The sequence below is a fragment of the Echeneis naucrates genome, chromosome 6, assembly GCF_900963305.1.
Source record: "Echeneis naucrates chromosome 6, fEcheNa1.1, whole genome shotgun sequence".
NCBI lineage: Eukaryota > Metazoa > Chordata > Actinopteri > Carangiformes > Echeneidae > Echeneis > Echeneis naucrates.
The window spans coordinates 23,950,952-23,965,452 of NC_042516.1; the positions used below are offsets into that span (position 1 = coordinate 23,950,952).

The 14,501-nt window shown below is 46.3% G+C and overlaps 1 protein-coding gene across 1 annotated transcript in view; it reads left to right on the forward strand.

Moving 5' to 3' along the window:
* The first annotated feature begins 3,221 nt into the window (after positions 1 to 3,221).
* The window catches only part of LOC115044697 (neural-cadherin), a 43,349-nt gene continuing 32,069 nt past the window's right edge, over positions 3,222 to 14,501 (forward strand). Inside the window, 11 exon segments of the mRNA XM_029503854.1 lie at positions 3,222 to 3,282; positions 3,755 to 3,888; positions 3,891 to 3,942; positions 5,688 to 5,737; positions 5,739 to 5,914; positions 7,271 to 7,475; positions 8,953 to 9,064; positions 9,261 to 9,510; positions 9,592 to 9,734; positions 11,839 to 12,011; positions 12,143 to 12,482. Coding sequence (XP_029359714.1) covers positions 3,222 to 3,282; positions 3,755 to 3,888; positions 3,891 to 3,942; positions 5,688 to 5,737; positions 5,739 to 5,914; positions 7,271 to 7,475; positions 8,953 to 9,064; positions 9,261 to 9,510; positions 9,592 to 9,734; positions 11,839 to 12,011; positions 12,143 to 12,482 — 1,696 coding nt within the window.

The window sequence follows — 14,501 nt, forward strand, 5'->3', positions numbered from 1 at the left end:
TTTTCTGTTCCGTTTCCCGGCAGAGATCAATAAAGTTTCATAAAGCGCTCGACACAAAAACACAACAAACAACACAGAAGGTTGTGTTGTTCCCGACTAGTCGAACAGGAAGTGTTGAGAATGACACGTCCTTTATGAAGCGATAAATAGTCCCAGTGAAGTGCAGCTAAGTCCATCTTAAGCCACCGCTTACTCATTTGAATCTCAATGCAGAGCGTGTCACAGCTTGTTATGCAAAACAAGACGGAGCAGAGAAAAGGAGCCGAGCTTTGTTTACACCAAACTCCATTCTGCTTTTAATTTAAATTCATTTGTTTGTTTGGTGTGTTTGTGGGGAGCGGGGGGTTTGTTTGTTTGACACGCAGCGAATCGGCGACGGAATCGAGAGGACGGAGATACAATGCGAGGATCTATTTTCTGTCTTCCCCTCTGAGTCGCTGACTGTGGCAGCCAACCAGCGCCGCAGCTTCAGAAATAGGAAACTGCTTCAGCTGGGGGAAGGATGGAAAGCTGGATAGATGATGGGAGTAAGGGGGGGCAAAATTAAAGCGTGGTGGCGCCCACAGGTTGTCACGCAGCCGATAATGGTGATTAAAGGTGATTAAAGAGGAGGTCGGGTTTATTTATAAAGCGCTTTTTACACTCAGGTTTGTCACAACCTGCTTCGCTGGAGCAGCAGCAGATGTTCAAGAAGGTGTCAGACAAGACAACACACAACCCATCGACACACATTTAGTCAAAAATAAAACAAAAGAATAAACTGCAGATGTTGTGTAGTCACATCTGTGTCGTGTTGTATCAGTCCTGTGTGTGTTTCATTACTCCTGATGAACACGGTGCTCCAGCGTCCTGGTGGTGCGATGCAGCTGTGCAACAACCTCATGACTGTGTGGTGACACTTCATTGTGCGTCACGTCCATCAAACCTCACTGTTTTGGGTGAAAATATAAAATAAAATGACCCAAATGGTGGTGCAGCTGTGACGAAGAGAAAACCCTCATGTCGTCTGTGTATGTGCTCGCTGTACAAAAGGTTAAAGGTCATGCGTGGACTTTACTCCTCATTGTTCACTGCGAGCAGAAATTTGATGTAAGCAAAGGACCTCCCCCCAAACAGAAGGGGGTTATGGGTAACGCAGATGAAGATGGAGTGACCCCGGGAAATGAAAAGTCCAGTGTGGAAGCTCTTCATCATCTCCTCCTCGCTCCGGCCGGACGTTCCCCTGCGTTCCTGTATGCATCCATGACTGCTCAGTGAGCTCAGCGGCTCGCATCACAGATCAGCTCAACGTTCAGGCTGCAAGGCGCATTTCCTGCCGAGCGGAATGACGTCCAGTCAGTTATGAAGTGTCAGCTTCACCCAGCGCGTTCTGCACGGTGTAGTAGTAGAGTCAAACTACAGACTTAAACTCATCAGGGAGCAGGAGGGACATTTTCCCAGAGACTTCAATGCAATCTGACTTTTTAAACAAGCATTGGAATCACCCCCGACGGTCGCAGACAGTCTGGACTTGACCTTCTGGTTCTTCTCACGGTTTATCTGCTGCGATATTATCGTGATCAGTGCATGCAGATTTTAATGTGCAGCTGCAGTAAGTCGTTGATGGCGCCGTAAACATGGCCGCCCATTCGTGACCTGCTGTGTTAAAACGACACACCGCTGGCAACCGCGGCTCAGCGTGTTGATGTTTATCGTGATAATGGGACGGATTTCATTTCACTTTGGTAACACGGCCCTCAGCACAGCATATGTAAAGCAAAAGACAGAAATAGACGTGATTATTCTGGATTTCATGAGCTGCAGACAGAGAAGCAGTGAAGCAGAGCGAGCACTGAGCTGCAAACGTTTTCTCCTTCATCACCTCCTCTTCCTCATCACTTTAACTCTGAGCTTCACTTTCCTTTCCATCTTGTATCTTCCAAACATTTTATTATTATTTCCAACGACAGGTCCATAAATTCAGACTCAGATTCAGAGTTTTCAGACAAACTGACAGATTACCTGACGAAGGTTTTTAAAAATTGAAAAATTAAAAGTTGCCAAATGAATATTAGCAGCTCCGACTTCATGTCGGTGAATCGCTGACACTGAAGGAAACAGGTTCGAAGTTTCAACAACATTAACTCATGATGGACGCTGGAGATGCTGCGATTTCTGGAAAGTCTGAGAATATATTGTTATTGTGATTGTTTTAAATGGATAAAGATGTTTTCCCGTCTTCTCTTTCTCATCTTGCATCTTCCTCATCCGTCGTTTCCACCCGACCATCCTCCCTCTCCCGTGCTCTCAGTTTGTTGACAGACAGGAAAAGGCAGGAACAGAAGCAGGCATTGTTGTGTTGTGTTGTTGTGGTGTTCACCTCCTCCACCTCTCCTTCTCTTCTCTTGTCGTCTCTCTGGAGAGATGTTCCCTCTCTTGTTCGGGCTGTTGCCTCCAACGACAGGAGCCAAAACAGCAGCGCCTTCAAACCGAACAAATCCCTCCTCAAAACCTGACGACATAAAGAAAAGAGTCAGTGTGTGTGTGTGTGTGTGTTCCTGACTGGGCGAATTGTCGTGTGTGTGATCTTCTGAAAGTTTTGTTGTTTTATTTTGGAGGAACTGCTCGTTTTTCTCTCTGTCACTCCTTCGCTCTCGTCTTTCCGAGGAGCCGGCGGAGGATGAAAGACGAGAAAACACGACGCCTGTTGTACAGAAACGTCACCTCGTCCCCTTTGACTGAGACACTCGTCTTTCATGTCCTCAGTCTGAACAAGCCGAGCGCAACAAAGGACACAACACCAACCGGGCTGACAAAGTGGAACACAAAACAACAATTTGTAAAGCGCTCTTTAAAACAAACATGTTAAAAACACAGAATGTCGTCTAAAACTATTCAAAACCTGATATCTGATAATAGAAAACAGAAATGGGACCGATTCAGTGTGAGAAACTAACCACCTTATGGACTGCTAACAGTTAGCAGTAGCGAGCTAAAAGCTAACGGCTAACAGAAAAGGAGATTTTATTTTCTGGTTTAACTGAAGGTTTACTGAATAAAAAGCTTACATTTAACAGATTTCATCCATATTGAGCTTCTTTGTAATGTGTAGAATCAGCTTTTTAAAATTCTTGTTACCGCCGGGCTTCGCCGGCGGTAACAAACATCACTCCGTCCACCAGCAAAAATGGCAAGCAACCTGAATATACAGAAAAGAATATCTGATTTTAGTTTTTCAAGCAATGACAGAGAAAACCGGGAATACCAGAGCTGGAGACCAGGAGCCTGACAACCTGACGTACGGTAGCTCTGCATGGACCAACTGGCCTCATTGAATTTATTTACTCTCAGATATCATGGAAATTAAATTTCACCTAATTTCAGCAGCAGATAGAGTTTGGTGGAATTAGTTAGCATCAGATTAATTAAACATGACATCCATTATACAGTCAGAGCTGCTCCCACGGAGGGATCTGTGCTATGTTATTGTTATGTGTTCACTGGAGCTGTAACGTCCATCAGCGGCTGTTAACGTGGTGTGTGCATCTACACAGACAATTATTAACTGGGCTACTCTCAAGCAACCAGAATAATTCCATCAATGTGTTTTTTTAACCTGCCACACTGTGTTCCTTTGTGTGTCCATACGAGGAGAATTCATCAGTCTGCTTTCCTTCCTCTTTAATAAGACGAGGTCTCGTCCCAGCTGTTTTTCTCTTGACTCTTTTTTTATGACCTGTAATATCAAACTAAAAGCGTCCCGCCTCTCCTCCAGGTGATGAGTGGTACCTGTGCAGACTCACTCTGAGCATGCCCAGTCAGGCCAACCTGCAGTGGGCCATGTTCCCGTCGCCGTACCTGGGCTCTGTGGGTCCCGACGCCACACCTGGCTCCGTCGTGTACCGGCTGTCGCGCAGCAACGAGACGGGCCGCAGGTGCAGCTACAGTTCATCCTATTGGACGGTGAGGCCTTTGTTTCTTTAATGGAAACAAACTGTTAACTACATACAATTGTTTGAACAAAAGTTAAATCCAGTAACACTTATGAATACGATATGACACACACACACATATATATATAGATATATTCTTGTGAAAAAAGATGTTAGTCATAAAATATTAGGTTTTAAAGTCCACATTAAGGAGCCTCGTCCACCTTTCTCCTGATATTCACAGCAGGATTTTCCTAAAACCTGTCATGTGCTTGCTCTCGCTCTTATCTCCTGCCTGTATCTGTAATTAGTCCGCTGCTGCTCCGCCAGGCATTCTGTGACAAACCTATTTTGTTCAAAGGAGCGATTTATAAATAAAATTTGACTTGTTGAATTTCAATTACCGTCAAGTTGGAGAGGGGGAGAAAAATGCACATAAACGGCATGGAGCTGCTCCGTTATCGCTCCCTGGGCAGAGAAAGCTCCCAGATTCGGAATAATAGGAAAGTCTCTGAGAGGCAGAGAGTGGGAGGGTGGGTGGATGGGTGCCGGTGGCTGTGGATTTTTTTTATTTATTTATTTTAGAGGAGGAGAGGAGGAGTAACGAGAGATATTTTGAGAGCTAATTTCTATTGCTTTCATATTAAGAGCCCCAGACTTCCTTTTGGCAAAGTGTGACTACATGTGTACCGTCAAATAATCCGATCATTTACATTAAAAATGGTTTTTAATATCATGCCAATATGGAAATATATTCATTCAGAAGCCAATTAATGCGGCTGTTGTCATTTACAGTTTTACAGTGAAGGGAAAAGATGAAGCAAGTTTCATCTCTATTCAGCTTCTAGTTTTCGAGTTTAGTTTGCTTTATTGCTGAAGAAAAAACTAGATAAACTTAATTAAAGGTCCATCCAGTCTACGGTAGACGTCAGGACTTCTGGGACTTTATGATGTCACAACACAACACCGCCCTCAGCCACGCCCCCTGGACCACCAGCCAACCTTTTTGTTTTAGGTGGATGTTGGCGTTCTACCTGTAATCTGAAATATTTTACAGTTGGGCCAATCAGAAGAGGGGATCAGATCTGGTTGTTCAGCACAAGCTAGTTCCCGAATTTGTCTCAATCCTTTCAATTAAGAGTCAAAAGGAAGGAACAGGACATCTAAATGGACAGAGGGACATGATTGACAGCTTCTGGTCAACAGCTGACCTCCTTTCCTTTCCTCTACATACCACCTTCTTTCCTTCATTTATCTCCTCTTCTCTCTTTGAGGTTTTTCAGCTGTGACTGTGTGTTCAGTCCAAACACATTTTCATGGTTGTTCACGTCCACGTTCATGTTTTTGTTTGTTTAAATCAAGAAAATAATTACAAAAGAAATATGAAATAGAAAAACACACAAATGCAAAAATCTAGATTGTGAAAAAATGTCCCAGAGAGACAGATGAAAAAAAATGGAATATTTAAAGATGATAATTTTTCTGAGATTTTCCTTTTTCTTCCCTTTTCTAAACCAGAAACCTTCAAGAGCCAGTTTCTATCAACTGATCTTGGCCTTTCAGGGCTTCCCTACAAATTACTCCGCCATATTTTGATTTCGATAAAGTTTGGATGAATTCTCTCACCAGAAGAAAATCTTCTTACCTCTTTAAACTGAAAACTCTTTTCCAACAGCACATCATCAGAAACACGAAGACACGAAGCTTCTTCTGCAACTCAATTTATCTGTTTCGTTGTGAGACTGAAGGTTCTAACAGGACTTTCCCGTCCATCAGGTGGGGACGAGTGCTTTGAGGTGGATCATCGTTCCGGTGAGATCAGGACCCACAGGCCGACCTCTGACCCCCAGTAAGGAGTACCTGCTCCGGGTTCAGGCAGTGGACGGACTCGGGCGGAAAGGCCCAGCGGCCACCGTGGCCGTCCTGGCCGGTTACCGACCGCCGCAGTTCACCAACTCCACCTACGGCCTGAACGTGCCGGAGAACACGCCCGTTGGCCAAGCGTGAGTCTCCACAGCCGCCCCACAGCTCTGGTTCAGGGGTTACCCAGATTTCTGATGTTGAGTAAGTCTTCGTAGTGACAGGCAGGAAGTTAAGTCTTCGTTGTAATCCCACGTCACCTGGATCTGACACCAACGAGTTCACAGACGGTTCATCAGTGAGCCAAACCCAAAATATTGTTACATTTCCGTTAGAGACGTTTCTGTCACAGTGAAAGCTGTTTTACACGAAGGCTAGCCTGAACAGTGTACAGTGGAGGACTGATGACACTGTTGTGTAGTATTGTGGTGCTGACAGCAGTGTTGAACATGTAGTATTGTGTCTGGTGTCATTAGTGTGTCTGTGTGTGTTCATCCCTGAGTGTCAGTTTGTGTCTTTGTCCTCCATATTTACAGATACATCATTTACATTCCACTGCCTCAGAAACTGAGTGTGGAAATGGCATCTGTTGTGTGTGTGTGTGTGTGTGTGTGTGTGTGCGTCTCCACAGCCAACTCTTTTCTGTGCATGTCATGTGATGCATGAAAAGATGAACCCTGTAGAGTGAGACAAAAGGAGAAGGAGAAGGAGGGAGTGAGGGGTAATAGAAGGAAGGAAGGATGAAGAGGAAGAGGAAAAGGATGGAGGGATGAGGAGAAGAAGGGGGATGAAGAGGACCCAGATGTATGAGTGTGGCCTGAGGCTGAGAATTTGAAAGTGTGGCAAATTCAAATATTTATTAAAAGCGAGGTCTGGATAAACATGAAGGGAGTGTGTGTGTGTGTGTGTGTGTGTGTGTGTGTAAGTGAATCCCTCAGGGCTGCTGGCGCAAAGCACATTGTATTAATATCCAAGTATCCATGCCACCCTGTGAGCTCCGTGTGTGTGTGTGTGTCTTTGCTTCCATTGTGTACCTCTTTGTGCTCACGAGTGTCTCCGTTTGTGTGTTTGTATATTTTCTGTTTATTGATGAGGCTGCAGACTCTGAACGCAGATCGTTGAGTCTGGAGACCGCGACAAGGACGTTTCAGATATAATCAGTCACTCTCCTTCGACGTGTGCGTCTAAACAGCAGCGCTGCAGCTATGCAGTTCATACCCACACCATGTGGTGGGTTTAACAAAATAAAAGTTCTGTGAGCGAACTCTGACCAGGCCGTCGGTGTGTCATCATTCAAGCTAATGAAGAGTTCCTCTCACTTTCAGACCAAGCAGCATTTAGCTACAGAAATAAAACTCACCAGATTTTCAAAGTGAAAGAAAAGATCCCAAACATAAGCTTTTTTCTGTTGACGTAGTGTTATGAGGCAGAATCCAAAGGTCAAAGGTCGGGGCCATGAAATAAGAGTAAAGGTTGTCGGACTGCCTGTTGTGTTGCAGCGTTGCGGTGGTTCAGGCCGTGTCCTTCCAGAAGAAGAGTCTGTCCTACATGCTGCTGGTGAATCCTGGGAATCTGTTCAGCATCAACCAGGAGAGCGGCGCTCTCAGCCTCACCCGGACGGTGGACTACGAGAGCGGACACAACCTGCACACCCTGCAGGTCCGAGCCGCCGAGCCCGACACCGGCCTCAGCAGCGTGGCAGAGGTAAGACGCCAAACAGCCGCGGCCAGATGTTGATGAGGTCACGTGACAGGTATCAGCGTATCACAGTGATAAACAGAATAAAGCGCTGACTGTCGAAGGCTTTCTGATGAAACCTCGTTAGTTTTAGACAGAGAGAGAGCAAAGTCAGACGCTGTGATGCAACAGTTTCACTCACTGTATGGTCTGTTTATGGGTTCATTATGCACGCCAGCAAACTAACCGCGCCGCCGTTTGCCTCGTCTCCGTCGGCGTCCTGTTAAGCCGGTCAATGATGAAATGTGGTGAAAACACAGCTCATCAAAGCTGCGTTCACAAACCCCGGCGATCGTGGTCTGATCAGTTAACGATCAGCAGTTTGTTTACAGAGTTTACAGCATCGTGGATTAACTGTGGATGCAGCATAAAACACACACACACACACAGAAACAGCTGAGCACTGACTCCTATTCTCACTGTAAGCTCTGAAGACTACAGGCTACATCTGTTTGCATCACACACACACACACACACACACACACACCTCCATTATCACCTGCTCTCAGTGTGCAGATGGTGGAGACAGACAGAAAATAGTTGTAAAACCACCAGCTTCCCCTAAAGGTCCCTGCTGCTCTATAAGCTCGGCTGTCTAATTCACTCTAAAGGCCCTGCCTGTGTGTGTGTGTGTGTGTGTGTGTGTGTGTGTGTGTGGTGTGTGTGTGTGTGTGTGTGTGTGCCTGGTGTGTGTGTGTGTGTCTGTGTGTGTGTGTGTGTGTGTGTGTGTGTGTGTGTGTGTGTGTGTAGAAAGCTTCCTCAGCAGTGCTGATATTACATGTCACTGTGGCCTCTGCAGATTCTGTTGCCTTCAGCTTTTAAAGACATTTTCCAACCATCAGCGTGAACTCATTCTTCTCCGTCATCTTCATCTTCATCTTCATCCTCACATCTGTTGTACTGACAGCCTCCTCCTGCAAATCATTTTACTGCCCTACGAAAGCATCAATTCTTCAACGCACCGTGGCGGCGCTCAGATGTACGGAGCGATACGCATTTTCCCGTAGACTTCAATACAATCTGACTTCTTTTTGCAACCAGTGGTGTCGCCCCCTGATTGTCCTTCGTTCAAAGAGTCAGATTATGTGCTACAGCTACTTCCTGTTTTTAAACTTTGACTTCGTACTTCGCGGTTTTCCTCCATCTGGATCGATCTTTTAGCGCCCAGCACATTTTCGTCTGTTTGGCCCGAAGTGAGCAGATAATAAACCGTTTCCCTTCTGTTTGGTGGTGTGTGGACGGAAATCTCAGGTGGTCAGCCCGGTTCAATCGAGCCTTTACGGGAACGGACAGCTCCAGCGGCTCAGGATAACGGGAACGGGGGGAAATTCACTCTCTTTGTCAGGGTTAAAGATGGTGGTTTGGGTTCCATCAGCTGTCTGATGAGGTCACGCCGTTTGCTGATAATTAACCGCTGATCATAACGATGGCACGCCCCCTGCAGGTGATCGTCCACATAACAGATGAAAACGACTGCACGCCGGAGTTCCTGCACTCCATCTACACCAGAGACAACATACCTGAGAGCGTCGCACCTGGAACCTCCCTCCTGCAAGGTAACACACAGACCTGATCACCTGTTTGTCCCTCAGTGAACACCACACCTGTGTGTGCGCGTGCTGCTGGCTGTCAGCCTAATAAGAGCAAAGCCTGCTGAAGTTGGACTGTTTGATCTCCACCAGTCACCAGCAGCTACACAACAGATGCTGTGACAGCGTGCAGACGTGTCATTGTGTCCCTCCTCTTCCTCAGTTCTGGCGCGGGACTGTGACTCTGGCGTGAACTCGGAGCTCTCCTACTTCGTTCACAGTGCCGACTTTGACGTCACGCCGGGGGGCGTGGTCAGCCCCGCCCGTCGCCTGGACTACGAGCGTCCCAACCACATCTACGAGTTCGTGGTGGTCGCCGTGGATGCGGGCACGCCCTCCCGCACGGGCACCGCCTCCGTCCGCATCCGGGTGGCCAACTGCAACGACGAGGCGCCCGTCTTCTCCCAGAGCGTGTAGGACTCTTTCGGACTCTGCTGCTCTTCCTCCGTCTCCTTCTTCCCGTCCTCCCCGCTAACAGATCTCTGTCTCCTCAGCTATAAAACCTTCCTCAGCGAAGACGCCGGTCCGGACACGCTGGTCGCCATCGTCCACGCCAACGACCCGGATGGAGATGCTGTCTCCTACGCCATCACTGGTGGCAACGAGGACAGCAACTTCCTGCTGGACAACCAGAAAGGTGAAGAACACAAACGCTGCCCGGCAGACAACACAATCCCCTCACAGTTTCAGTTATTAGTGATCACGTCACTAATTTGTCTGTCGGCCATCTTGGTTTTCCGATGAGAAACCGCTGAGGAGGTCGATGCAGAACACACAGCCAATATTAGACAAAACCAAGAAGAAATGTCACACAAGTGAACACAACGCACGCACAGACACACACACACACACACACACACACACACTGCAGCTATCGTTGCTGTGGTAACAAGTATTTGGGATGAACTTTGGTAGCTTTAACAAGGCCAGCGAAACCAGTGGAAAACGCACACAAGTACACATTCATAAATAACAAAACCAGAACACACAAACAATTATCATCGCAACAACTCTCTCTCTCACACACACACACACACACAGATGTGCTTAGTGACAGCTTTTTTGAAGATAAACTTCACGTGCCATATTGTGATGTTCAGTCATGATTTGCACATTTGTGTGTGTGTGTGTGTGTGTGTGTGCGTGCTTAAGCCTCTGTCACAGTTCTCTACTGCTTTCACACACACACACACACACACACACACGTCCATGCACAGATATAAACATGAATATTTGCACATAAATGATATATTAAGTCTCTCTCACTCACACACAGACACACACACAGACACACACAGCAGATGGCCTTTGGCTTGCTTGGCTGTTCTGCTTTGTCACTTCAAAGCGTTGTGAAGTATTTTCATGTAGATGTGTTTGCTCCCTCCCAGCCTCCATGTCTTTATTCATGTTTCTACCAAAGCTGCTTATTTGTTTGTTTGTTTGCTCTGTTATGTTAATGAGCGGCTGATTGTTAGTGCAGAAAAGTATGACATTTGTTTTAGGTCTGAGGAACGGAGGGGTTCATGTAGGGCTGGTGTTTGTTTCCATTCAGACTCACAGAGCAAGAAAGGGTCTGAAGGTCTGAAGGTCTAAAAGTCTGAAGGTCTAAAAGTCTGAAGGTCTAAAAGTCTGAAGGTCTGAAGGTCTGAAGGTCTAAAGGTCCAGACGGTCTGAAGGTCTAAAGGTCCAGACGGTCCGAAGGTCTAAAGGTCTAAAGGTCCAGACGGTCCGAAGGTCTAAAGGTCCAGACGGTCCGAAGGTCTAAAGGTCCAGACGGTCTGAAGGTCTAAAGGTCCAGACGGTCTGAAGGTCTAAAGGTCCAGACGGTCTGAAGGTCTGAAGGTCTGAAGGTCTAAAGGTCCAGACGGTCTGAAGGTCTGAAGGTCTAAAGGTCCAGACGGTCTGAAGGTCCAGAAAGCCTGAAGGTCTAAAGGTCTAAAGGTCTGAAGGTCTAAAGGTCCAGAAAGCCTGAAGGTCTAAAGGTCTAAAGGTCTAAAGGTCTGAAGGTCCAGAAAGCCTGAAGGTCTAAAGGTCTAAAGGTCTGAAGGTCTAAAGGTCCAGAAAGCCTGAAGGTCTAAAGGTCTAAAGGTCTAAAGGTCTAAAGGTCTGAAGGTCTGAAGGTCCAGACGGTCTGAAGGTCTGAAGGTCTGAAGGTCTGAAGGTCTGAAGGTCTAAAGGTCTGAAGGTCCAGACGGTCTGAAGGTCTGAAGGTCTAAAGGTCTGAAGACCTGCCCGACCCGGCCCACCTGGACCAGCCATCCTAACCGTTCATGATTTGGTTTCTCTGAGCGTTCTCCTTTAAATCTGCCTTTTTAACTGGAACCAATCAGGAGAGATAACCAGATGCTCTCCTCTGATTGGCTGACTGATGTAAAGAAACACTGAGATAGATTTTGGTTCTTAAAACCACAAATTAATCTTTTTATGGATATAATCCTTTCAAAATGATGGGGAGCAGACCAATTAGACACTGGTTCATTTCACAGGCTGACACCATGGATTGTTTTTAAAAGGCCAAACTGTATTGAAGTCGATGGGGAAAATTACCTTACTTCTGCCTTCATTTACCAGTTCAGTAAACATTTAAGGGTTTCTAATAACCAAGATGGCCGACGGACAATTTACTAACTGCAGCAGCTCGCAGACTGATGGGTGTGATGAGGTCTGATGATGTCACAGTGGGTTGGACTCTGAGGTGAATTCTGTTTTATACACTGAGTCTGAAACGCTTGCTTGCATAGGAATAATCAAGCTGCGGCGAAGTCCACCTCCCAGGCTGAGGGGGCCTCAGTACATCCTCAACATCACCGCCACTGACGACAACATGTCCGCTGGGCCTTACCCGCTCAGCAGCTCCACCCAGGTCATTGTGGGAATCAACGACATCAACAACAACAAGCCGGTTTTCCAGGAGGTGACTGATGCGCTCACTGGGCGGGGTGGTTGGTTGGGGGGAAAGCGGTGTCTTCTTCTTGTCTTCTTCCTGTCCAGTCTGCTTTAGTTCAGCCTGGATTGGACCTTTTTCCTTTTCTTGTGTCCTCTCAGTGTCAGAACTACAGCCTGAACGCTGCCGTCCTGGAGAACCAGCCGCCGGGAACATACGTCCTGCGCGTCCAGGCCCACGACGCCGACATGGGGGTCAACGGAGAGGTCAAATATGGGATCATGCACCGGGACGGGGTGTCTTCTGGATTTGACATTGATCCGGACACCGGTGTGATCACCACGGCGGTGAGTTTCGACCGGGAGCATCAGCGGGAGTTCACGCTGTCGGTGACCGCCACCGATCAGGCCGCGGAGCCGCTCATCGGAATCTGTCAGATCACCGTCCTCATCGCCGACCAGAACGACAACGACCCCAAGTTCGAAAACAGCCGCTACCAGTGTAAGTTTATCCTTTTTACGCCATTTTACTTTTTTATTTGTTCGAGAAGTAACAAGAGGCAGGAAAATGTGTGATGAGTGATTTGCAGGAAGTCGCACGCCGCGCTTGTATTCGAGCCAGCTGCTGCTCACATGTTAAGCTCTGAGTGGTGAGTCTGATCTCATGTTTCCTGTTTTGGCACCGACTTTTTGATCCACCATGAGTCCACCATTTTGATTTAATTTAGCATCACTGTTGATACTTGGTGCCACATCTCCATCTTGCAGCTGTTGTTTAAAGCTCGCTGCTCTCCTGCCTTTATTGCTCTGTCCGTCATCAGGTGTGTATTTGTTTGTGCGTGTTAACGTGTGAAGCCAGCAACACTGCAGGTTACATCTGTAACATCTGTGCAGCTCGAAAACCTGCGAGCCTCTCAAGGTAAAGCTGAGTTTGAGGAAACAGGTGAGGAGAGTGTTTGTTTGTCACCATCTATCAATCTGCATCCTTGTAATCCTGGAAAGCACTTAGGACTGATGAAATGTTCGCCGCTGGCTCCCGGGGGCCCCAGTTTGTTTACTATGTGTGCAAATATGTTTTGATAAGCGTCGTGTCAGAAGTTTTCCTCGTCAGATTACAGAAACACACAGAGTGGGTCATTAACTATTTAACAGGCAGATTGGAGTGTTTCTGGGACATGCATTCATTTACCACTGGTGTGTGTGTGTGTGTGTGTGTGTGTGTGTCTGTCTGTGTGTGTTTTGGGGATTTTTTCCTGCGCAGACAGAGGAAGTGATCTGGAAACTCTGCCTGCTGTTTATCTCACAGCTTCGATCAACTTACATTAAAATCAATAGAAGAGTCAAATTCAGCTGAAATATGTTCCAAAGAACTTCCCTCCATATTTTATTTTATTTTACTACTTCAGGACAAACTTCATCACTTAGATTTTTCTTTTGTAGGTCACCTTCCCGTGACCTTGTCACACATGATTGGATGAATGCATCACTGGCTGCGCTGTTATTGGTCTTTTTTCCGGCTGGAAACAAAGAATTATTTCCAGGAGAGAAATAAGATGCATCGTGTTGTGTGTTTTCACACCGGGAGACATTAATGAAGAACCAGAGTGCGATAAGTTGAATGTTGCCCTTTGACCCTGACAGGAAGTGAGGGTGATAAGAATTCGAGGGCTGATCGAAAATGTCTGCACAGCCCTGATAATGTTGATTCCTCGACTTTAATTTAAAACTGAAGAAGAAGAAGTTCCTGTTTGCATTTTGTTTTGAAAGTTGAAAACTGCCTCACTTGTTCTGATCCGGACTCGACAGCTTCCAGATTTATCTGTTGTATGGAATATGCTGCTTTATAAATGAAGTGAAGACAAAAATGATGCATAACTAACACTGCGAGTTTAATTTGATATTTTATCACAATGCCGACTGATCCTTGCTGCTATGAATTAAAAGTAAAGATTTATTTATTTGTAATTGGTTGGGCTGATAGAAGACCGTTAGAAAAGTAAAGTACAGTAGACTTCTTTTAAATCAATAAAATCTATAAAAGAAATAAGTGTTCTATCTGTGTTTGCTTCTGCTGGTTTGTCGTACTCAACTCAGCAGGATCCGACACATCTCCAGCTGAAACATATCCAGAGAGCCACAGATGTCCCAGAGACATTAGTACTGGCATTATGCTTGAAATGCAGTATTTCTCCTCTCCGCTCCTCGTTTTTGTTTTGTGATCGGCGCTGACACGTGTCACAGTCAGCAGGATTGGAGGTTATATTCATAAATTTACCCCCACCCAAAAAAAAATGCATCTGTTGACTTTGCAGAGTGAGACCGGAGAAATGACACAATGAGGAGACACACTGCTGACACAACACAGCGCTGCCTCACCATTATTCTAATATCTGCTTACCATCACAGAACATGTTCAATCAGGACGGAGGCTGTTTCCATCTGATAGCACAGGTCATGTGACCAGGCGGTGGGGCTGAAGTTAGCAGTCCGCCTTCAGTTCATTTTATTCATGATCTCTTTT